General features: G+C 51.3%; 3 protein-coding genes and 1 long non-coding RNA gene across 8 annotated transcripts in view; 1 reads left to right on the top strand and 3 right to left on the bottom strand.

The window, feature by feature from the left end:
- Nucleotides 1-1,462: 1,462 nt before the first annotated feature.
- Nucleotides 1,463-7,465, bottom strand: TOR1A (torsin family 1 member A). The gene is made up of 5 exons (XM_059410567.1): nucleotides 7,204-7,465; nucleotides 6,456-6,721; nucleotides 5,371-5,546; nucleotides 5,144-5,271; nucleotides 1,463-2,105 (listed from the first exon to the last, which is right to left on the bottom strand). Exons 1-5 carry the CDS (start codon nucleotides 7,379-7,381, stop codon nucleotides 1,855-1,857), a joined length of 999 nt encoding a protein of 332 aa, XP_059266550.1. The 5' UTR covers nucleotides 7,382-7,465; the 3' UTR covers nucleotides 1,463-1,854.
- A 91-nt stretch (nucleotides 7,466-7,556) lies between these two features.
- LOC132024339 (uncharacterized) lies at nucleotides 7,557-8,617 on the bottom strand. Its single transcript, XR_009406229.1, has 3 exons — nucleotides 8,439-8,617; nucleotides 7,777-8,197; nucleotides 7,557-7,633 (listed from the first exon to the last, which is right to left on the bottom strand). It is a non-coding gene; the product is annotated as an uncharacterized LOC132024339 (long non-coding RNA).
- A 44-nt stretch (nucleotides 8,618-8,661) lies between these two features.
- C9H9orf78 (chromosome 9 C9orf78 homolog) lies at nucleotides 8,662-16,001 on the bottom strand. The gene is made up of 9 exons (XM_059412177.1): nucleotides 15,842-16,001; nucleotides 15,445-15,504; nucleotides 14,198-14,249; nucleotides 13,980-14,050; nucleotides 12,952-13,029; nucleotides 12,487-12,684; nucleotides 11,526-11,662; nucleotides 11,332-11,430; nucleotides 8,662-9,348 (listed from the first exon to the last, which is right to left on the bottom strand). Exons 1-9 carry the CDS (start codon nucleotides 15,922-15,924, stop codon nucleotides 9,257-9,259), a joined length of 870 nt encoding a protein of 289 aa, XP_059268160.1. The 5' UTR covers nucleotides 15,925-16,001; the 3' UTR covers nucleotides 8,662-9,256.
- Nucleotides 16,002-16,137: 136 nt separating this feature from the next.
- Nucleotides 16,138-24,341, top strand: part of USP20 (ubiquitin specific peptidase 20) — a 42,981-nt gene continuing 34,777 nt past the window's right edge. For 4 of the 5 annotated variants that reach the window (XM_059410559.1, XM_059410562.1, XM_059410561.1 and 1 more), the window contains exon 1: nucleotides 16,138-16,219. The gene's annotated coding sequence lies outside the window, so the exon portion shown is untranslated. Of the gene's footprint in view, nucleotides 16,342-24,341 lie in introns of all 5 variants that reach the window. The other variant, XM_059410560.1, reaches the window with a different exon arrangement.

Genomic DNA, 24,341 nt, shown 5'->3' with positions numbered 1-24,341 from the left:
AACATGGGGCATCTGGGTGGCTCAGCCGGTTAAGCCTCTACCTTCCACTCCTGTCATGATCCCAAGGTCCTGGGATCCAGCCCTGTATCGGCCTCCCTGCTCAGGGTGGTCGGCTTCTCCCTCTCCCTCTGACCCTCACCCCTGCTTATGCTCCTGGTCTCTCTCGAATGAATAAATCTTAAAACTTCCAACACTTGCAGCCATCCAGACTTAGGAGGCCTGGATGCCCTTAAAGAGCCTCTCTGGGGCCAGGTCCCACAGAACAAAGTCCTGTGGTGGCAAGTGCCAGCTGGTCCTCTGGTCCTGCAAAAAATGGGTCTGTGAGCACTTTAGTGCCACAGCCCACAGGAACTACCCCCACCCCTGCTGTAGGTGCACAAGGGTGCCGTGGACACCAAGGTATGCCTAGTCCCCTGTAGCTGAGGCTGTGTCTCTGGACTTGAACTCCACGGCTGGGTATCAGGAGCTCCGTGAAGCCCAGTGCTGCTAAGCAGAGAGCAAGAGCCATCAGGAGGCTCAGAGGCCTCGGGTTAGGCTGTGCATTGCACCTGCTGGGTCTTCATTCACAGCTGAAGCACCGAAGACCTACGGTGGAGGCTTTTTCCCCTCCTTTAAGATGTATTCACAAGTTTTACACAATATCATTGTAAAACGGTAGCTCTTCTGTAGTTATAAGTAAAAACACTGTTCTTGGCATCCACAGGGTAGACTGGGAGGAGGGCAGGCAGTTTAACTTATAAGTTTTGGGAGTTCATTAACAAGAACTAGCAACTAGCAACAAATATAGTTTTTAAAAATATGGCCGAACTTGCCAGACGACAAGTTTGTGGGGCTCGTTTTGGAATGGGAAGCAGAGAAGGGTCCTCCTTTGCAAGGCTGAAGGCCTGGCAAGTGAGAAGCTGGAAATACTTCTCTCCCGTGGAAACTCTGTTTCTAACAATGTTCACAATGTTGCTATTCCCACAGTTCACAATGTTACTGAGATCAAAACCCTTGGAAAGGGAATTTAAGGCTTATCTGTGACTTGCCTCAGTGTGTCCCCTCTTACACACTCCTGCTTTTATCTAAACACTTTAGTGCGGGGCCGCCTGGGTGGCTCAGTGGGTTAAAGCCTCTCCCTTCAGCTCAGGTCATGATTCCAGGGTCCTGGGATCGAGCCCCAAATCAGGCTCTCTGCTCTGAGGGGAGCCTGCTTCCTCCTCTCTCTCTGCCTGCCTCTGCCTACTTGTGATCTCTATCAAATAAATAAAATCTTAAAAAAAAATAATAAACACTTTAGTGCCCCTCGCAATGGTCAGCCCATGATAGGTCTGATCACTGCTCCTGCCTCGGTCCCCAGTTATGCCATCTTAGGGACTACGTGCTAAGGACCCGGGCCTGGACTTCTTTGCAGTAAAGACATCACAGTATACGATATGGTGACAGGAACTTTAAAAAAACAAAAAACACGAAGCCAGCAATGTAGAGTTTGAAAAGTTTCTCATAATGTTAAAAACCATTTTAAATAAAGTTACTACATTTTCAGTAAAACTTAAGACGTCCTTCCTTGAAACAGAAACACTTGAAATTAAAACATGATTTTTTAAAAAATCATGAGCCCTGGGCCGAGCAGACTGGGAGCTGCCTGCTTCCTCCGCTAAAGGCTCCTGGGGCTGTTCCGAAGTCCACGATCTGTAGGGTCTGATGCCATCAAGCTTCACTGGATGAAAATGGCCCAGGAAAATGCCCGTCCTGTCCCACAGGAAGCGTTTCCTTCAGTCCTCTTCCAGAGGACAGGGCTAGGGGAGGTCCGGGAAGAGAGCCGTGTGCTGAGTTCCTTCTTCTCCGACTCGAAGCAGTGACTCCAGGCCGCCATCAGTCATCGTAGTAGTAATCTAACTTGGTGAACACGGTTTTGCAGCCTTTGTCAGAGAAAACTCTCTCCTCTTTGGGGAAAAATGTCATCTCATCAGCCACTTTGGTTACAATGTCCTCGTCAATTTCAAAGCCTCGGGACTGCATTTCAACTCTGATGCACATTTTTAGGTGTTTATATTCCAGGGGGAGGAAGGGAACAAAATAATCAATGAGATTTCGGTCAATCAGGCTGCTATGCCAGAAGCCACCTGGGAAAAAGAGAAAGGTGGTGTTCGTCATTGTCCACCTGACCGCCCATCCATCAGACACATGTCCACCGGGCGTCTGTTGGGGGCCAGACCCGGAGGCGGAGCCCGCCATCTAGTGAGTCCCGTGTAACCCGGGAGCTCAATGCCCCCACGGAAGCCAAGCACAGGAGCCACGGGCTCAGGCTCAGGGGCGGCATCTCAGATGCACCTACAGATCTGAAGCAGGAGAGAGGCGCGCAGCCCAGAGTGCCGGGAACACGCAGAGAGGCAGGGCGGTGTGCAGGGAGCGGGGACCAACTTTCCAGGCTGGCAGAGTTTCAGAGAAAGTGCCAGGAGAGATGCTTCCCCAAAGGCACCTCATCAAGTCAAACTCAGGTGTGGTTAGCGGCTCTGTTATGAATATCAAAACACCTTTATGGCTCTTGTCCCTTCGGAAATTCTGAGTGCTTTAGATCTGTGCCCGAAGGCAGAGAGCAAATACTATTTCTCATTACAAATCGTAACTGGAGCATCCGCTCTACTCTCCCAGCAGCGCTTTGCACACAACTGGTGCTCAATAAAGATCTCACTGCCTGGCTGGGGTGAAGTTGGCCGTGGGAGGAAACAAAACGAGTGGCCGAGCAGTAACGGGGGCAGCTCCTTTCCTGAAGGCCTGCTCTGCGTCGGGCAAGCCCTGGGCCCTGGGCAGACACGGACGCTGCCCTCAGGGGTTCACAACCCGACAAGGCAGTACACGGACGATTTCAGATAGTGCCTGGGGCTCTGAGCACCGAGATGGGGCGAGCGGGCATGGAGGACAGGCTCCTGGGCCAGAGTGGGCAGACATGGCCCGGCTGAGGAGGTGACCTCTGGCAGGAAGCAGCACGACAAGAAACCGACTATCGGGAGAGTGTTCTGGCGGAACAATGATCTCAGATGGGGTCTCCTGAAAAACCATCTACGAACCGCTCCCCAGTTTGTACCCTCGGCCGGACTGCCCCACTGGCGCCCTCTGCCCCAGCACCCCACTGGAACGGCCAGCCATGTGCCCCGCATCTCTCTACAAGGGTGCCTCGCTCACGGTCCACACCTGTCTCCAGCTCGCACCCGGCCCCACATACTTGCAACTCTGCACTCTGTCCCCCGAAATGGCAGCACCACCCTTCCCTGATCAAGCGGGATCCCCGAGCCGGCGCTCTCGCACCCCCACACTGATCCAGGAAATCTCATCCTGCCGTCTGTAGGTTTCTCCCTTCAAAATGCATCCTCATCCCGCTGTGTCTCCCGATTCTACTGATGGCATGAGGGGCCGGGCCACCAGCGTCTGTCCCCCAAGCCGCTGCACAGCTCCCACCCAGGGTCCCTGCCCCGGCTGCCTTCAGTCCACTCTCCCCCCAGCACCCAGCGTGGTCCTGTTAAAACCAAGTCTGGTCATGACGCTGTTGCTCCAAACAACCCAGGGGCTCCCTCCTCCTTTGGGAGTCAAACCCAAAGCCTCCCTAGGGCCCTCCAGGCCTCCGATGACCAGCACCCCCAATGCAAGCCTTGCCTCTTATCTAACCCCCTATCCTGTTGTTTTTCCTGGACTGCCACAGTCTACACGGTGACCCTAGGCATTCCCCCACCTCAGTAACCCTGCATGTGCTGTTCCCTCTGATGGAATGCTGTTCCCTGTGGTAGCCACATGGCTCACTCCCTCAGTCCTTGGCTCAGCTCAAGTGTTACCCTCACGATGAGCCATCCCTGAGCGCATCACTGGAAACTGCAGCCTATACTCACTCCAGCACCCCCAAACCTCCATCACTGACTTACTTTTTACCTACTGGAGAGGAAGAGATATCTCCACCTTTATACAGATACCGAAATCCATCATCTGATGCCTTTCCTTCCTTATTTATGATTATTGGGATAAAAATTTGCTTTTGTTTATTGTTATGAGGATAAGGATTTGCTTTTGTTCATTGTTATGTGCCCTGTTTCTGGACCAGTACCTGCCACCAAGTAGGTGCTCAATGAACACCAGTGGAATGAATGAATGAGTTCAGCCATCTGCCTGGGGCTGTGGTCAGTAAATAGCTGAGCCAAGTCTGCTTGATTCTGAAGCTTATACTCAGGAACTCATTGTAATTCCCCAGAATGTGGGTCCCAAGCTACCGGCCTCAATTGCTAAAGCATTCAGGCTTAAGGTTTCTAGTGCATGTGTTCCTACTGTTTCGCATGCCAATGAACCACCTAACAGATTACAAAATACCCGGGCTTTCATCAGTAATATTCCGCCTGCACAAACGGACACACAACACCCCCATACTGTTCGTGTATTTCTACAGTAGAAGAAGTTTCTTGTTTCAAAGGAGAACTTTTGTTTTCTAAGCTCAAAAGGAACCTGAACAGAGCAGACTTAAATGGTAACAGTCAGCCTGCGTGGCTCCCAGGTTACCAGGTGAGTCATTTTGCATCATGGGGAATTCTCATCGCCAAGGGTTCAAGGTCAAAGGTGTGTGTGTTCACCAGAAAAATCACGAGCTGGGCAGTGAAAAGCTCAGCTCTGGGGACCAGAGACACCAAACAGGCTGGGTAGCCTTGGGCAAGCAGCTCCCTCTAGGCCTCCATTTCCTTGGGGATGATGACAGTTTCTACCCCAAGAGTTACTGTGGAGATCAAAGGAAATCTGCAGGTCGAGTGTTCAACACGGCACCCAGTGCAGAACACGGGCCCACTGCTGCTTGGCTTTTGATCTTGCGCACAGAATCTCAGAGCTCCAGGACAGCACACAGGAGGAAGGGACCCGACAGACCCTCTCCTCTGGAGGCACCCCCAACAGCCTTCCTTGCTCACCTGGCTGCTTTTATTCCATAAAGGAAAAGGATTTAGCTAAAGAAAACACGGAGAGTCACCTAAAGTTTAACACAGAGTCTTCTGAGAAATTCTGCCTCAGTAGATCAGGGAAGGGACTGAGAATCCGCCTTGCTAGCCAGCTCCCAGGCCATGGCCAGGCTGAGGACCTACAGCTCAGGGACGCAGGATCACGAATGTGATGGGTTAGGAGCGCCAGCACTTACTATTCTTGTTATTGAAGGCGGACACGGACAAGGCTGGCTCCATGTCTTTGAGCTTGATCTCCTCCCTCTGCTTCCCACTTCTCCAGAAATCTAAAGCCACGTCTGTGATTCTTTCGGCTCCAGCATTGCTACAACAGAATTCCGGGGAGTGAGGACTGGGTTTTGTGCCAAAGCCCACGGACTTGGGCTCAAAGAGTTCTTCAAGCAGGTCCCGGCCCCGACCTTACCTGAGAAATATGAAGATGGCTTTCTGGTAGGAGACCCCGTCCAAGTGGTCATAATAGTCTAGAAAAGGCTTGATGGCATCTATGAGGCCCGCATGCATCTTGTCCATCTCATCGAAGATGAAGATGGACCTCGCGCAGGCACTGACGTTGCCGCGGATCCACAACTGTAACTGGTCCTGAATGACAAGGGGCAAAAGCCACTCAAAGTTCTCAGCAAGTGCAGCAAACACGCGGTGCAAGCATCAGCACTACAACTGTTCGCACGATGGCCCAGTATATGAAGTGTTTGCTGGGGGTATGGCACCTTGTGAAGAACTTGACCCACACAAGCTCCTTGGTTCCTCAGAACTCCCCACAGTGTGCTTTATCATACCCATTTTACAGATAAGGAGGCTGAGGCACACAGCTTCCTCATTTTGCCCAAGATTACAAAATTAGTATGCGGTAGAGCTGGGATGTGAAGCCGGCTCTGCCCACTTCCAGAGCCCCATGTTGATTGTTGTGTGGCTATCCTAGTGGTGCTGTGTCACTGAGTTCCTGGTCCTTGTCATTAAAATGGCGACATTAATAGATATCCTGTGTACACCGGCCTTCTTCAATCCCAAGACTACACAGCTGCCAGGTGGGAGAGTTAGGACTCACAACCAGGTGTGTCTGCTGCCAAAGCCCAGGCTCTTATTTATCAGTGAGTTAAACTGTACAAGGAGTTTGCAACACTTTGGCCGAACAACCTCAGGCCTTTCTAGAAATGTCTCCTGTTTTACAAAATGAGTTACAGGTCATGATCTTTAGATTGGATGTGATGACATCCATGTAACCCCACTTACTTAGAAACCCCACTTACTAAAAAGAGTATTCCTGGAGAGCCCGTTTTCAGCAACCACCACGGAGCTGAGAAGGTGTAACCACTCCACACAACCTCAAACCCTCCCGAACCTCCACACCTTTCAAAGGGAACCTACACCTGTAGAAGAGAAGACTCAGGGCTCACTCATTCCAACACGGAATTCCCAAATCCCACCCACCCCACAAAGACACTGCCACCCCAGCATCATCCAGGAAAGATTCCAAAATTCTGCTCTTGCCTTATACAGCGTGATGTTGGAGGCGTGTGGAAAGTGCAGCGTGGCCACAAACAGGTGGACATAGTCACTGTTCAGACCACCCTCGTAAATATTCTCCGCGATGATCTTGCTGACAAAATTTTTGCCCGTGCCCGTCCACCCGTGCAGAGAGAGGGTCAGCGGTTTCTTCGGCTTCGGGTTGCTTATGAAGCCGGACACGGCATTTAAGATGACTTTCTTTGCAAGATGCTGTCCGAAGAGCTTGCTGTCCAGATCCTTCTGCAGCGCTGGGAGAAACAAAGCTAGTCAGGGAGGGAGTGTCGGCGCGTCTGCCGAAGTCCAGCCGAGTGTACAGGCCGTGAGAGCCCGCGGAACCTGCTAAGCTCGCCGAGCGCGGGCTGAAACGCTGACTTAGGTCAGCACTGGGCCCGCAGGTGGCGGTGGGCCTGGAGGCCTCCCCCGGCCGGCCCTGCCCCTTCTCCGCGCCCCGCTCCGCAGGGCTGCGGTTCGGCCGCCGCTCCCGGCGCGGGAAGACCTCCCACCGCCCCTCTTGCCTCTGGCTGGGAAGAAGCGAAACTCTCGGCGGAGGAAGCGGCCCGGCCCGCAGCCCCCCTGTTCGGTTCTCCGGCCAAATCCGGTCCGTCCGTGGTCGTGGCCTTGAGCCGGGCGCCCCTCCGCCCGGGCCGCTCCGGCTGCGGCTCCGACCCCCGACCCCGACCCCGGCCTGCCGCCCGACCCCCGCCTCCGACGCCCGCCCCGCCCGTCCTACCTTCCCGGCTGAGGCTCCGCTTCTGGCCGCAGCACTCCGTGAAGAGGCAGTAGAGACGCGGGTAGATGTAGCCGGTGAGGACGCCGGCCAGGGCCAGGCCCAGGCTGATGGGCTCCACCGCCCGCACCGCCAACGGAGCCAGCAGCAGCAGGCCCAGCGCGGCCCGGCCCAGCTTCATGCCCGGACCCGCGCCTCCCTGCGCGTTCTCGCGCTGCCCCAGGCCGGCGCTACTGCAAGAATGCGCTTCCGGTTCCTCCCTGCCGCGGCCGCCATCTTTGTGCGGGGCGGGCCTCTTTACGTCGTCGCGGCCGCCATCTTTGTGTCGGGCGGAGCTCTTTCCGGCTTCCGGGAGGTGAGCGCCGGAGGCCGCTGGGGGCGTTTTTTTGTTTTTTGTTTTTCCAAAGACTGTTTTCCGGGAACGAATTTAGATCTATAGAAAAATGAAGACTGTATAACTCTATACCTTCCCACGCAATTCCCCGTATTATTAACATACTAGTGTGTTACATTTGTTAAAATTAATGAACCTATATTGATACAACGAAAGTTTGTTCATTTTTCCTTAGTTTTTACCTGATGTCGCATGTCTGATTTAGGTCCCGTCCAAGATACATTCTGTTTCGTTCTCATGTCTCCTCAGGCTCCTCTTTGGCTAAGACTGTTTCTCACGCTCTCCTTGGTTTTGATGGCCTTGACAGTTTCGGGGAGGCTGGTCAAATCTTTGGTTGGCTTCCCCGCTATCGGGATGTGATGTTCTTATGCTTAGACTGGGGATATGTGTTGGGGCGGAGCATACTCACACAGGCAGAGTGCTATCATGACATATGAAGGATACATACCAGCAACGTGATTTATGACTGTTGCTGACCTTCAGCGCCTGGATGAGGCAGTGTTCGTCCGATTTTGCCAGGGAAAGTTACTTGCCCTCACTCACCCATTCATTCATGGTTTTGAGGACTGCCCGGGTGTTGGGTTATGGACTAGACCCTGGGGACTAGAGGAAAAAAACAAACAAGACATCCATGATTCCTGCCTTCACTGATCATGCATTCTAATAGCGGAAGGAATACAAAAATAAAAACTATCTCCATTTTACAGATGAGAAAACAGGCTCAGAGGAAAAGAGATTGGTCCGAGGGTATAGTAGGCAGTGAGCAGAGCTCAGCTCTGACTCTAAAGCCAAAGTCCTCTAACCACAACACCCACTCTAAAAATCAGCCCAGAGGTCAACCAACCTGCTCATCCTTTCTTGTCTTGACCTGTGTTAAGTGCCTCAGGAAAATGACAGCCCAGGGGGCACCGCCCCCCACAGCCCACGGCTTGGATCCTGTCCACATCTCTTAAACAAAATGAGAAAAATCTCTCAGGAACACGGTTCCGCATTTGAGCTGCCCATGCCCCAGGCTCCCAACACATTACCTAGTGTTGGTAGAAGGAGACACAGTTCAAACAGGAAGGTTGGATTTGTTTCATATTTAATACTCAAGTGCTGAAAATGATATAAATTTTTTCTTTCTTATTGAAAAGGAATAGGTAACTTTGTAAAAGTCAGAAAATGCCAGTGTCCCTTTGACCCCATCCTAGGTTTTTCTGCTGTCAGCTAGATCCAGCATAAATAGTGACGGATGCATTTCTGAACTCCAGATATTGGAAAGTAGAAGACACGATTGCATATATAATAATGAACAGCACAATCTAAAGGGTTTTATCTCACTCTGAACACAGCTGTTTCCTCCTGACCCAGAGCCAATATTAAGAGAAAGTCAACATATTTACAAACGAGATTAACAACGCTCACAGGAATAGAGTTTGCCCACAAATAGGGAAACTACACATTGTTTTGTTTCAAAAGGTTATAAATGCGGTGCCTGAAAAATCCAGCAGGTAAGCAGCAGGGCTAAGAGGGTCTGTTTGGGGACCAGTCTGCTAGCAAATGAGCAAACTGCTGTCCAGGAAGCCTTTTCGTCGGCGGGGGTGTGGCGTGGTGGGGCGTGGGGAACGGAGGGGACGGCGCTATTTACGTCCCAGTCTGCACTTTTCCCTTTCAACACCCTTAGTACCGCCTGTTCATCTTCTTGAACTTCTCATAGTGATAGTCGTCAGTGGCCTTCTCATTAGCGGGCCGTTTGCGGTTAGGAGGGGATCCTGCGAAGGCAAAGAGGAAAAGCCATTGGCCGTGCTGGAAACTGCTGAGAGGTTCTGCTTCGGCTGGGACCACGCCGGTCTCATTCCCCACAGGAGCCCCAGGTGCTACCACCGTGAACAGGAACATAGTAGGGCCTCAGTGAATACTTGTTACTGAGTGAATGAAAATAAACAGAGGTTGGGGGCGCCTGGGTGGCTCAGTGGGTTAAGCCTCTGCCTTCAGCTCAGGTCATGATCCCAGAGTCCTGGGATCGAGCCCCGCATCGGGCTCTCTGCTCAGCAGGGACCCTGCTTCCCCTCCTCTCTCTCTACCTACTTGTGATCTCTGTCAAATAAATAAACAAAATCTTAAAATAAATAAATAAATAGAGGTTGGAGTCAGGTGACCGTACGGTGGCCTAGGCTACACAGCAACAGATGAGGTGACCAGTCGGAGGGTGTTTTCAACTGCAGTGAGAGTGTGACTGAGCACGAAGCCTGGTGCCCGATACTTTCAGATACAACTTCTTTCCCCCAATTCTAACGGGGGCCTGTTGCCATCACTGTCCAGAGAGCTCAAGTGACTTCCACACTACTGCTCAGAAAGGGAAGGGACGTTGAGATTGGAACCCGAGTCTGGTGACGCCAAAGTCCTTGCTTACCGTGTGTGAATGACACAAAGCTGCAAGAACTGAAGACTATGCAACTGGGACGTTACAGAAAATAATTTCTCAAGAGGGAGGGAAGGGAAAACAGTCTGGATGTTTCAGAAGCCTCAGCAACTTCTGCATGTTACCAGCATCGCCATTTTATCCCGTTGTTGATAAAAAAGGCGACACCCCCCGGTGCGGGCGAGCATGAGGGAAAGGGGCGCAGGTGGACGCTGCCAGCAGAGGAACAAATCGCCGCACGCCTGGAGGAGCGTTTGGCAACTTCGTGGCATGGAGCGAAGGACATAATACAGGCAAAACAGCCTTTAAATCAGGAAAAATGAGAAACAACCTAAGTGTCCAACCAGAGGGAACCGCAGTAAATCCACACAATAGAACATGAGGTGGCCACTGAACGGGCAACTATGTATTTACTGTCACGGAGAGACACGCAGGGCACACTACCGAGTAAAACACTGTGAGATCCTATTAAATATGTATCTGCTGTATGTTTCTTTCTTTCTTTTTTTTTTTAATTAAGATTTTATTTATTTATGGGACGCCTGGGTGGCTCAGTTGGTTAAGCGGCTGCCTTCGGCTCAGGTCATGATCCCAGCGTCCTGGGATCGAGTCCCACATCGGGCTCCTTGCTCAGCAGGGAGCCTGCTTCTCCCTCTGCCTCTAGCCTGCCACTCTGTCTGCCTGTGCTTGTGCTCTGTATCTCTCTCTCTCTCTAACAAATAAAAAAAAAAATAAAAAAAAAAAAAGATTTTATTTATTTATTTGCCAGAGAGAGAGAGAGAGCGAGCACAGGCAGACAGAGTGGCAGGCAGAGGGAGAAGCAGGCTCCCTGCCGAGCGAGGAGCCCGATGTGGGACTCAATCCCAGGACGCTGGGATCATGACCTGAGCCGAAGGCAGCTGCTTAACCAACTGAGCCACCCAGACGTCCCATCTGCTGTATGTTTCTATATTCGTAATTTCTTTTAAGCCTGGAAGGTTATCCATAAAAACGTCAATGGCACTCATCTTTGGGTGTTGTGAGTAACATTCAATGTATTTTGATTATTGAAGTCAATAATTTTTGATAACTGAAATTTCTAAGTCTCTATTATAATTTGACAGCCCAGTGAATCTTCAGAGCGACCCCAAATATTTGGTTTTATGATGGTCCCCATGGACGGGTGAGTAATTAGAGGCTTAGAAAAGGGAAGGCAGTGGCCACGGTCCAGAGCATGGAGTGGAACCTGGCTGTCTTGGCCCCAAAGCCCACGTTCCACCCCTGCAGAGGCCACCCTGCCTCCACGGGCCCCGATGACTGCTCCAGGCAGCCCTGCGGCCCCTGCTGTACTCACGCTCAGGCTCTGGCTTCTCCGTGTCCCCCACTCTCAAGGGCCGGGCTTTGGGCTCTTCTTTGTTTCTCCGTATGGGGGCATTGAGCTCCTCGTGATAAACTGGATCAAAAAGAGCCCAGGGGACACTTAAGACAAAATACGGGAGCCAGGGAACCTCCCCAGTGGGGCAGGGCTACTTCCCCAGAGAAGCTTACATCGGTTGTGCTGCACGTAATTCACAGCCATGTTCGTGGGCACGAAAGATGTCTCGCTGTCTTTCTTCTTGTTCTGCTGCTCTGCCAGCAGACGGGCCTTGGCATCCTCCGTGGAAATGATGTTTTTTATTTTAGCACTGTGGGGAGAAGGGGGCCATGCTGTGTATTAGACCTTCTCACCTCTGGTCCTCAGACAGAATTCACGGTCAGGCTGGAAGCCACCACTGTGTAAGGAGATCCGCTCCTAGAGCACAGTGTTCTACAGCTGACCTACCACTCTCCTACACACGTGTTCTCACGTGTTCTCACAGCTGCCGGAGATGCAGGACGTACTGTCCTCTTCTGATCAAGAGGAAACTGAGCCTCAAAGAAGAAAAAAGAATTGCCTAGGGCTCAGAGCTAGTAAGGCCAGAAAAGAGGTGAGAATCCAGAAGTCTCCCCACTTCCTACTACACCCAAAGAGGATTCTGACCATCGCATTTCTTCCATGACGATCCCATGTTAGAACAGATGTTTTGCAAAAAATAAAAAGGAGGATCATGGGCTGGTAAACCTTGAACATTGCTCCTGCTAGAATAAAAGAGGAAGATAAGGGTCTGATTAGAACAGCTTAAGGGCTGTGAACAGAGACTGAATAAAAATAAACACCTGTATACAAATATCCAGTCATTATGTTGTGTACCAGAAACCAATATAATGTTACATGTTGATTATGTCTCAATACACAAAATATCTAACTTTTGCGTTCAGGAGACTTTCCCTTAAGTCTAATAACACTGACCAAATCCTTCAGAGACACTGTTGGCACACGTATCTCAGCTTGCCAGAGAAAATAGTTATTATTTGTGTATTTGTGGCTTTCCAAGGAGATAGGCAAGAAACAGTCCCCTTCACTGGAAACCAGAGCGCTTTTCGGGGGGCTGGGGCAGGAGAGGGACCAGACCAGGAGTCTGAAACATACTCGATGCCAAGGTCCACCTCGGGGATGCCACTGAGCATCTGGTTGGAAAGCATCTCTTCGGTCTTCTTTGCTGAGGAAACGCGGATGTTTTCTGGAAGTTCGTAAAGACAGTCCTCTGCATTCTTCGGCTTGACTTTCTGTTCCTCGTGTTCTACAATCCCCTTCCTCTTTTTCAGCTCTGTCTCAATGTACTTCATCCTGAAACGAGAAAGTCACATACCTCAGGGAGAGCCAGGAGATTCACAAAACTTGTCTTGAAAATTAGTTGTTTCTGGGGCGCCTGGGTGGCTTCGTCGGTTAAGCATCTGCCTTCAGTTCAAGTCATGATCTCAGGGTCCTGGGATCAAGCCCTGCATCGGGCTCCCCACTGCCTTTGGATAATTCTAGAAATGTCATCTAAAACTAAACATCTTACACTCTAGTTGCAGCCAACTCCAAATCGCTAATACCCAGACTGATACCTACATGTCAGCATCCTCGTCCCTTCGGTTGGTTTCTGCAGAAAATGATGTTCCCAGGTGGAGATCTTCCTCCTCACTGATCCTAAGGGAAGAAGCAATGAAGCGGAGTCTTAAAGTTACAACTCAGTGAGGCTGCAATCGATATTATACAAATAAAACACATACAGACAGTATGTCCCGCTTCTGGTTGGGAAAAAATATATATGTGATATGGAAATAAGAAGAAATAGAAGCAAGCAAACTTGTCCTCTGGAGATTTCTCTGGGGAATGAGTAGATACTTTTATTTCTTGCTTTTCTATTATTTTTATAATTGCATTTTTGCGTTTCTTAAGAAAGAAAAACATTAAAAAAAAAAAAGAAGAAAAACAAAACTTCCACATAGGTTTGAAACACACTAAACAATTCACCTTTATGAAAGAATGGCCACAGCGCACTAAACTAACTTTTCAAGCGTTTTTGCTTTTGGGGTGCTTGGGTGGTTCAGTCCATTGAACATCTTTTTCCTTTTTTTTAAGGTTTATTTGAGAGAGAGAGAGAGAGCGCAGGGGGAGGGGCAAAAGGAGAGGCAGACTCCCCGCTGAGCAGGGAGCCTGATGCGGGACTGGATCCCAGGACCCTGGGATTATTACCTGAGCTGAAGGCAGCCGCCTCACTGATGCAGCCACCCAGGCACCGGGAGCATCTGACTCTTGATTCCAGCTCAGGTCATGATCTCAGGGTCATGGGTCCCAGTCCCACACTGGGCTCCACGCTTAGCAGAGAATCCACTTGAGATCTTCCCTCTCGCTCTCCCTCCACCCTCCCCCCAGCGTGTGCATGGGTGTACACGTTCTCTCTCAAATGAAGAAATAAAATTTTAAAAAAGAGTTTTGCTTTCACTTGGTTTTAAGCTACCTACTTTTTATAAAGCACCAAGGATACTTCAGGATGTCCCACTAAAGCTGCTGTTACAGGCCCCCACTATCTGGGGTCACATAGACCCAGGCAGAGGCTACAGGTCAGTGTGTGTCTCCATGAGGTCTACACTTACTTATCTTTGCCTCTTTCCTTCAGTTTCTTCATGTCCACCATACCGCCTGTCTTCATCTGGAAGGGATCATCCTGCAGAAAGTCGGATGAGCACAAAACACAGCTGAGAGGAAGCATCTATATTATTGGGAATGGACTTTTTTTTGTTTGTTTTAACACAGTCACCCACTGGAGAGCAGCGACAGCTCCCCATTACCCAGGGAGGCCCCCACAACTCACCACTAGGGTGGTCTCTTCTTGTACCTTTTCTCCCACCAGCAGGGCCACAGCACTGAGCAAAAACAAAAAGAAAGAGTGACAGAGAGGAAGAGTGAGTGAGTGAGAGATAGAGATAGAAATCGCATAACTGAGATATGAGGAAATACACTTAGAAAGTCTGTATGTGGCAACATTAGAGCAAAGGCAAGATCTGAGGAGTGGGCACCAAAGACAATTGGAAAAGCCTACAAGCATAAAACAGAGTTCAGCAAGCACTTTAGATGCTGGATGGGGGGGGTGGTGTGCAGTGAAGGTGTATACTCTCCTTCAAGGCCAGTGATACTATTTGGGCTTGGCAATCTCATTAAGATTTTGCCTTTGAGGGGCGTCTGGGTGGCTCAGTGGGTTAAAGCCTCTGCCTCCGGCTCAGGTCATGATCTTAGGGTCCTGGGATCGAGCCCCACATCGGGCTCTCTGCTCAGCGAGGAGCCTGCTTCCTCCTCTCTCTCTGCCTGCTTCTCTGCCTACTTGCCTACTACTGTCTGTCAAATAAATAAAATCTTAAAAAAAAAAAAAAGATTTTGCCTTTGGAGAACACAAAGCTGAAGACGAATGTAGAAAAAAGTACCTATTGCACTCCTGTTTGGTGAAACAATGACCTACTGTCCCCTACAAATGACCCCTGAGTAGGAGGTTAGTTGGCAAACTACGGCACATGTATGTGGTGGGCTAATATGCAGCCACTAAAAAGGATTTTGGAAAAATAAACCACATGATGCCCAAAATGTGAAAGTGAGTTGAAAAACAGCATAGAAGAAAAGTACTCACAACCTTTACAAGAGAAAGAAAACAGATCAGCCAGAACATTCAGTGTTAACACTGGTTGCCTGTGGATGGGAGAATTATGGGTGCTGCTTATTTTCTTGATTACACTTTTCTAAATTTTCCAAACTCTTAACAACCAACGGGCATTTCACAATCGGGGGCAATAAAAGTAGGAGTTAATCACTCGTTTCTGCTCCTCTGGGGTAAAACTCAACACCACACAGCTCAGGCCATCTCCTGGTTAAACCTCTTTAAACAACAGTGGAATAAATAAAAAATAAAATAAAATGAAGAGGGGTGGACTCCTTGGAGGGCAGTGGAAGGTGTACAGAGGGTCAAGAGAAGAAGGTACGCCTGAGAGAGTTGTGATGGCGACCGAGGCGGGGGCGGGTCTCTGTCATCTCCACCTCCTCCTCCTCCCGGTCCCCCGGCGCGATACCCACCTCACCCCGTTGGGCCTCTTCCTCAAGTTCTGCACCTCGCGGGTCTCTTCTAGTTTTAATCTGAAAAAAGGCAACGCACAGACTGAGAGACCCTCCATGGAACTCAGACTCCAAGGGCAGCCTCTATTGGCACCCCTGCCCAGACGCTAAGCCGCCAGCACAATGGTCCGGAAGGCGACCCTGCGCTCAGGCCCACTGGGTGTCAGATCCACCGTGCATCGTGGGGACACCTCTCCCAATTGCGCGGCCTAGAGGCGGCGGCGTCATCCCCTAGGAGCCTCAGTTTTTGTCTGCAGAGAAGGACAACAATCTCGGCTCACAAAGAGGAGCCTAGCCGGTAATAAGTCCCACAGCCGGCTCTCTCTTCTGCCCCTTGGACGTCCCACCCCAAACGCACCGAACCTCCTCTGAGTCCTGCTCATCTTCCTCCGACTCTGAGTCCGCCCGACGCCGGCGGAAACTCTTGCCGGTGACCGGCATGGTCGCCCCGGCCCCGCTGTCCCGCCGCCGAGCCCCCGTACCGTGGCCGGGATGGCTTCCGGCGCGCAGCAGTGAGGTCAGAGCGCACACCGCCCGGCCCCGCCCCCAGCTCGCCTGGCCCCGCCCCCGGCCTGCACTGCCCGCCTAGCCCCGCCCACACCCGTGGCGTCCCCCTCTCCTGATTGGGCTGCCAGGGGGAGGAGGCGGGGCGCGGCCCGCCGATCCCACAGCTCTGCGCTGTGCAGCTGTGAGCGCGCTTGACAGACAAGCGGTGGCGGCGCGGTTGCGACGGCAGGTGAGTTCCGGGCCGCCGCCGGCTGCTTCGGCGGGCCGGGCCTCTCCGAGCAGGGGCACCCCAGCCTGGCTCCGGGCCGGCTGGGGCTTGGCTCAGCCAGGTGCGCAGAACGCCGCTGCCAGGTGAGCGGAGCCCGGGACCCCCGGCCGCCGCCGCTCTCTCCCCTCCTCCGGCCGGCGCCCAGGGGTGTCCTCTGGGGCCCTGGGGCCCCACTTGGAGCCCTGGGGGGAGGGCTCGCTGCTTCTCCGGAACAGGGACCGCCATCTCTTTTATTTCTGCGGGGCCGGGCCCAGCGTTGAAAGCACGAGTGTGGCGTCTCGGGGCGCTGACTTATTTCCCCAGGGTCTGGGCCCTGACGTGCATTTTTTTCTTTAGGGATAAAAGATGAGCACTTCTTAGCAGTGGGGAACTAACGTGCTGGCGCCGGCTGCCCCGCTAATGATGGCCTCCAGCCCCTTCGTCCCCGCTTCCCATGTTTTGAACCCGCTCCGGAGGGTTTGAGGGGAGAGGGCCCCTCCTCGTGTGCTTGCCGGCCGCCTCCCCGGACCTCCGGGGGCCTTGTTGTCGTCCTTTGTCACGAGGACTGTCGCCCTGCCTTCTGCCCTTTCCACCTCGAGGATGCTGTGAGGATTAAGTTTATTTGAAAACAAACAGGCAGCAACGAACGCTTAGGAGAGAACTCAGTGTGTCCGTGATGGTTTACAGGACTTTTAGGAACCGCTTACACAGTTTTCCTTTTCTCTGTATAGGCCGGTCCTTTTCTTTGAAAGCACGGCGCTACTATGTGGCAGGCACTGGGCTAAGCATTATCTCCGTGAACTCCCACCGCAAGCCTAGGAAGTAGATCGAGTTATCGTTCATTCTGCGAATGAGGAGACTTTGGTTCACAGAGGCCATAGGAGCCTAAGGTTAAACAGCTGGAAGGTGGGGTAGGGGTCCGTGGCAGGTGCGCCTCTGCTACAGGTTGGGCAGGATACCTAGACAGGAGAAGCTCAGTAAATGTTTGCTGCAGCTGCGGGTATTACAGCTCCTTGGCTGGGGGGAGGGGCTGACGGAGACTGTGTTGATTTCCTCTTCTGGAAGACCATGCAGATGCAGGGCAGCACTTTCTGGAATACCTTCCTTTTCTCTGGAACAGTCCCTCCTGAGATTGCTGTTCTGTCCCTTGGACTGAGACAAATGAACTCAGGACTTCTTGGAACAGCTTTTTGGCTTTGGTCAAAAGCCATATATTCAAATCTCCAAGTCTTGCCTTCTGCAGTCTGGTTCAGCCAACCCCAGATGCACCTGGGTATCGCGGAACACCCTGTCCCTGCTGGCTGAAGGGGAGGCTCCCCGGGAATTGCTGCAGGAACCCAAGGGGTCCGTGTCTGCAGATGTCACCCTTCCAGAGGTGACTCTGATTTTGCCCACCCAGCAACCTTCCCACTAGGAGGTACTGGACAGCACCAGGGAGAGGGCCAGAAGGCCAAGGACATTTCTGGACCCTTCTTCTCCTCTGCCATCCCAGGGAAGAGAGTCTGGTACAAATGAGCTGGGGGGCCAGAGTGCCCAGTGCCCCTCAGCCCTTGGGTTGTGGCTGGTCTCCCTGAGACCTGTTTAGCAAAAGCGGTGTTGGAAGAGTAGCAGCTGTGAATGGGTGGCCGGGCTAAGGGGCTGCAGACTTTCCAAGTCTCGCTGGGCCTTTTTTGGGGGTGGTGGGGGGGGGGGAGGTTAGATAAAACGGCTTCTCAGAGGGAGCTGCCGGGAAATGTGGGTTCTCTTCCATTCAGAGATGTGTCCTGCTGTAGTTTGGAGAGTTTGGTTGTTTAAGGAAATGTACGCATTTGGCTTGAATTTGGGTTGGTTTGCGAGCTCCTTCCTGGAGCCTGGCTTGTTTCGGGGTTCAGTGAACATTAATGTCTAAGTAGACTTGGGACAGAGCAAAGCAGTTGCAGTTTGCAGTGTGGCTTAGTTAAGTGTTCAGTAGAAAAGTTTGCTGGACTAATTTACTTACTCAGATATTCACTGAGCTTTTACTATATGGAGCAGGCACTGTTCTAGGTGCTTAAAGTATGCCAGGGAGCAAAAGAGATTAAAGATCCTTGATCTAGTGGACTTTCTTTCTTTCCTTTAAAAAAAAAAAAATTATTATTTATTTATTTATTTGAGAGAGAGAGAGAGAGAGAGAATGAGAGAATGAGAGCATGAGTGGTGGGGTTGGGGAGAGCAGAGGGAGAGGGATAAGCAGACTCCCCGCTGCGCACAGGGCTCGATCCCTCCACCCTGAGGTCATAACCTGAGCTGAAATCCAGAGTCGAGCTCAACGAACTGAGCCAGCCAGGTGCCCCTTTTTCAGGTTCTAATAACATTAAGTATGTAAAGTATATTAGAAGGTGATGAGTGGTATGGAAATAGAGCGAGGCAAGAGAATCATGAATGGGAGGGGGGATTGAGTTGCAAATTTAAATTGGTGTATTCTCATTTGGGGTTAGATCGGTAACATTATAAAGCAGTGGACAGAGTTACAGGTCCTGACCCTCAGTTCAGGCCCGCATTCTGCCACCTAACCTGGTGACTCTGGGTAGGAGCCTTCCCTTCTTGGAGTCTCTTTCCCCACCGGGTCCCTATTCTGTCATTTACTGGCTATGTGACCTTTGGTGTGAACCTGTCTGACCCTTTCCTGCTTTGCGGTTTTAGGGGTCTTAGTCTGAGTTTCCGCTTATACTTATGCGCTCCAGGGTTTGTGGCTTCTCCGTGACTGGAGCCAGTCACTGCTTGCAGCCTGCTAACCCCCAATGACTGCCAGCCTGGGGTGGTCCCAACCCATGCCCTCTCCAATTAACTGACTCTTCCAGAGCCTGCAACAAATTGCAGTGCCAGGCTTCAGGGGTGTTATCGTAGACTTCAGGAGTTTAAGCTGAGCAGAAAAATGCTCTGAAGTATGACTCAGAAGTGGCTCTTGTGAAGGCGGCCAGAGGGAGCTGCCCTCCGAATGTGGGTGTTTGGTTTGGAGGAGTAGAGGTGATCCCTACTCCAGGCTGGCTGGGGCTGCTGGGAAGACCGTGGCGCTGAGAGTTCAGAGCACTTTCTGGGTGGGCAGTCCCAAGTTCAGATTCTGGATCAGGGGCTCAGTAGGTGTGTGACCTCTAGCCAGTTACTCTACGTCTCTGAGTCTCAGCCTTTCCTCCTTTAGTGATGGAAGTGGAGATGGGTTTAGCTCCCAGTTGTTGCTGGCCCTCCAGGAGGGTGGTCAGGATTCAGTGAGGTCGCTTAGAACTGGAGATGTGGGAGAACGGAGCTGTGGGGCAAGCAAGACATGTCAAGGCAGGAGGAAGCTGAGGGTTCTGCTTGGGAGTCAGGAGGAGGTCGTTGGATTCTTGGGGAATTAAGACGGGGTTGACGGGCGGGATGAATTTGGGCTTTAGGGGAAATGTTGAGAGAGGAGGGCAGGAGAGAGCCTCTGAGAGTCGGAGGGTTATGGAGGGGTGTGGGCAGGTGTGGGGGGTGTGGGATGGCTGGTCTAATAAGGACCATGGCAGGTCTCTGTGTTGGCGGGGGCGTGGCCGCATCCCGTCTCCCATCCTAAGGAACTGGCCTCCTAGCTGGGAGGAGTAGGTGGCCAGAGCTGCCAGGAAAATGATGAGTAATGGGCATCCTAGGCCTGGTCTGAGCAGCTGATGCCAGGCCCAGATGGGCTGCCTGCCTGGGGTTACTTTCCCCCTTCCTTGCTGCAGGTCCCAGTGCCTGCCCTCCTGCGGCTGAACCCTCTCGGAAGCCTCGCCCGGGGCCTGCAGTGGGTGGGCTCTGGGCCAGACCCGCCAGGGCCTCCCTCCGCCAGCTTTCTCTGCCCCTGGAGAGGAGGCTGGCCTGGCCACTCGGGAGGGGGAGATGACTTGCTGACTCCCAGCAGCACAGCGGCTCCCAGAGGGCCTGTTCCTGGGAGCCAGCTCCCTCTGCAGCATAGGTTTCCTGCCCTTTCAGTCTTTATTAGGTGCCTGCTGTGTGCACTCCAACTATTTGCACAGAGGCAAGGGTGGGAAGCACTGTGAAGGCAGATGCAGCCTGGCTCCTTCCTCGCTGTGTCGCCTCCTCGCTGTACGGTCTCGGACAAATGGCTTCCTGTGTCTGGACCTCTGTTCTTCTGCCCTAAGATGAGAAACAGCTTTCCTGACATGAAGAGTGTAGGGGAAGCCCTGGGCATATCACCTGGTCAGAGTCAGCGCTGTCCTGGGCCCCGGAGCCCCGGCTGAGCAGCTGATGGAGGGCACCCTTGGGCGTATGACTCACATTCCTACCCGTCTCAGTCCCCTGATCTATAAAGCATGGCCAGTAACACAAATTATAGCCCAGAACGTTTTTGAGCGTCCTTGCTTTGCCCGGAAATGCAGACTCTGAGCCACCCTGGAAGTCCACATGATCAGAATGCTAAATTCTCCTTATGCATTGTCTCCCTGCGCCCTCCTGTAATACTGTTTGCCTGCTTTGTCCCCATTTCATGGATGCGGAAACTGAGGGGCAACTGATTTATCTAAAGATACACAGCTTGAGAGGGACCAGCAAGGGGCCGAACACAGGGCTCACTGTCTCGTTTCCTTCCGGAATTAGGGTCAGGCCCAGAGCTAACGTAAGTGAAGCAGTTGACCACGGGTAAGAGCAGGAGAAGGCAGCTGCCGCTAGTAATTTCATCCCTGGTGGCTACATATAGCTACCCTGGGGTTGAAATGCAGGCCTTTGTGCCCCATGAGGCCAGGCCCCAAACCTGGCTTGTGTTCCATTACCCCAAGTCAGGCCAGTTGGGTACCAAGATAAAACGAAGTGAAAGCTTGTAGGCACCCAAGATAAGCAGAGTGCCAATCTCGTAGACCAGGCACTTCTGACATCTCGGGTCCTGCGTGCAGAAGAGTAAACACCCAAAGTTTACAGTGCTCCTGCTCAACTTTGCCCTTCCTACAAACTGATGTTTTTAAACATCAACTTTGGGGAAAAAAGTGTTAGTAAACCTCAAACTTACTATGTTGGGCATGCTTATATACTGCTGGTAGGCAGATACATTTATGTAGTGGATCTAGAGGGAAACCGGTCAATGTGTATCTAGAGCCTCAAGCACATCCATTTTTTTTTTTTTAAAGATTTTATTTATTTGCCAGAGATAGAGAGAGAGAGAGTACACACAAGCAGGCAGAGAGGCAGGCAGAGGCAATGAGAGAAGCAGGCTCCCCGCCGAGGAAGGAGCCCGATGTGGGACTCGATCCCAAGACCCTGGATCACGACCTGAGCCGAAGGCAGCGGCTTAAACCTGAGCCACCCAGGTGTCCCGTCGAGCACATACATTTTGACCTAGTAATTTTTCCTGGGTCAAAGATGTAGTCAAAGATTTATATTTCAGAATATTTCTCACTGCCTTATTGATAATGGCCACACACACACATAAACAGCCTAAGCTTCTGAGAGTAGGAAAGTGGCAAAGTAAGGTGTAGCTTAAATTGTATGTGGGAGATTAACCATTAGACATGAAGTTGTTGCAAAGAAGTTTAGTGACAGGAGAAATGTACATGATATAAACAGAAAAACCTTGTATGCAAACTCTGTTATATTCTAGTTTCATTTTGTAAATTAGACCTTCCTGCACGGGAGCAGGACTTACCAACACGGTAGTGATCTTCCCCTGCCCCCAAGATCATCGCAGGTGACCATTATGCCATTTTGTGTTTGTCCACGTTCTCCAGCTTCTACAGACGTGTGTATTAATTGTATTGAAGCCACACAAAAAGCCTTTTTCTATTTACAGGGTTGGTGGAAGGAGATGAAAATTTTTTTTTTTTTTTTAAGATTTTATTTATTTATTTGACAGAGAGAGATCACAAGTAGACAGAGAGGCAGGCAGAGAGAGAGGAGGAAGCAGGCTCCCTGCTGAGCAGAGAGCCCGATGCGGGACTCGATCCCAGGACCCTGAGATCATGACCTGAGCCGAAGGCAGCGGCTTAACCCACTGAGCCACCCAGGCGCCCAGGAGATGAAAATTTTAACCCAGCCTGGAATTTAGTGAGACAAAAGCAAAAGCCTTAAGAGCAGATCTTCAAGTGAGTGAGTCGCGTGCTGGAAGGTCAGCTGTCCAAGCTGCTCAGCCGCAGAGGCCCTTCCTCTCTCGGAGCTTCTGGGACCACTCACGTGCTACCCCCTCTCTAATAGGGACCTCAGGTATCCTATTCACACCCTGAGGGTCTGGGGACACCCCCCCCAGGGGTAGAGTCGTGCCCCCTCAGTGCCCTGCCAGGGATCTGGGGAAAAACAAGGGCCCAGGAGGGACACCTTAAGTACCAAAGAGGCCAGATGTTCGTTCTTTTTATTTTGGAAACTTTAAAGATAATACCCGTAACCTATCAGGACATGTATTAACAAAAGCAACACCAGTTCATTGTTGAAATGCAAGCAAGCGACAGAGGGAACACAAATCACTCGATCCCATCCGCCCTGGAATGATGATAACGGTTTTTGTTGTAGGCGCAAAGTGAGATTAGTTTACCAAAATGGAATTTTCCTGTGATAGTGTTTTATAGCTTTGAGTACTTTTTTTTTTTTTAAGATTTTATTTATTTATTTGACAGAGATCACCAGTAGGCAGAGAAGCAGGCAGAGAGTGAGGAGGAAGCAGGCTCCCTGCTGAGCAGAGAGCCCGATTTGGGGCTCCAGCCCAGGGCCCCAAGATCATGACCTGAGCTGAAGGCAGAGGCTTTAACCCACTGAGCCACCCAGGCGCCCTACAGCTTTGTGTACTGGAAGTCACTGTCCAGTTGCCATTCTGGGTATTTGGGATAGAGCAGTGAACAAAACAGAACGGGGCTTACATTCTTGAGAGGGAACGGACGTTAGCCAAAAAAACCAGGTAAGTGACCCACGTGATTACAGACCAGGCCAAATATGGACCAGGATGGACAGGGGGCCTTCCCTCAGAGAGAGGATGGTGGGGCGGGGTGGGTCTGCATTCAGCAGGGTGACCGACAGGTGCCTTTCCCAGTCAGGGGACAGTGAAGTGGAGAGAGGACAGTCACAGTGGATGGCATGGCAGGGCCCAAGGGGGACCAGTATCTTTCTTCATTACGGATTTCAATTCGGATTTCAATTCTTCGGCATTCCCCACCCCTCCCTCCACTTTGTTTGTTTGTTTACTTAAGGTAGGATCCACACCCAGCATAGAGCCCAGCAAGGAACTTGAACCTCAAGATTAAGACCTGAGCTGAGATCAAGAGTCGGATGGCTAACCAACTGAGCCACCTAGGTGCCCCCTACCCCCATTTCTTTCTTTCTTTCTTTTTTTTTTATTAACATATAATGTATTATTAGCCCCAGGAGTACAGGTCTGTCAATCATCAGTCTTACACATTCACAGCACTCACCATAGCACATGCCCTCCCCAATGTCCAGAACCCAGCCACCCTGTTCCCCCCCACTTAGTTTGTTGTTTCCTGGATTAAGAGTTTCTTATGGTTTGTCTCCCTCCTGATCCCATCTTGTTCCATTATTTTTTTATTTTAAAGATTTTATTTATTTATTTGACGGAGAGAGATCACAAGTAGACAGAGAGGCAGGCACAGAGAGAGAGCGAAGCAGGCTCCCAGCTGAGCAGAGAGCCCGATGCGGGACTCAATCCCAGGACCCTGAGATCATGACCCAAGCTGAAGGCAGCGGCTTCACCCACTGAGCCCCCCAGGCGCCCCGATCTTGTCCCATGTTTTCCCTCCCTACCCCCACTCCTCTCATTCCTCATACCAGAGAGATCATGTGATAATTATCTTCCTCTGATTGACTTATTTCTCTCAGCCCCCTACCCCCACTTTAAAATGTCTTTTTAACAGTGTCATCCTCTCTTTCTGTCTGCAACTTCTGAAATTTTTATTTATTTTTGAAAATCTTATTTTGAAATTTCATTAAAATACATATAAAATGAAGCTCCTTAATCATCTTCGGTGTGGGGCTCGGGGGCACTAAACACATTTACACTGTTGAGCAGTCGTCACCAGAACTTTCTTACATTCTTGAGAGGGAACGGACGTTAGCCAAACACCCCCCCCCCCCGCCCCCCGTCTCCAGAACTTTCCCTTCTTCCCAAACTGAAATTTTGTCCCCGTTAACAAACGACTCC

This window comes from Mustela nigripes, chromosome 9 (assembly GCF_022355385.1).
Source record: "Mustela nigripes isolate SB6536 chromosome 9, MUSNIG.SB6536, whole genome shotgun sequence".
Classification (NCBI taxonomy): domain Eukaryota; kingdom Metazoa; phylum Chordata; class Mammalia; order Carnivora; family Mustelidae; genus Mustela; species Mustela nigripes.
Note: the sequence above shows the minus strand (reverse complement) of the source record. Positions and strands in the feature narration are given on the sequence as shown.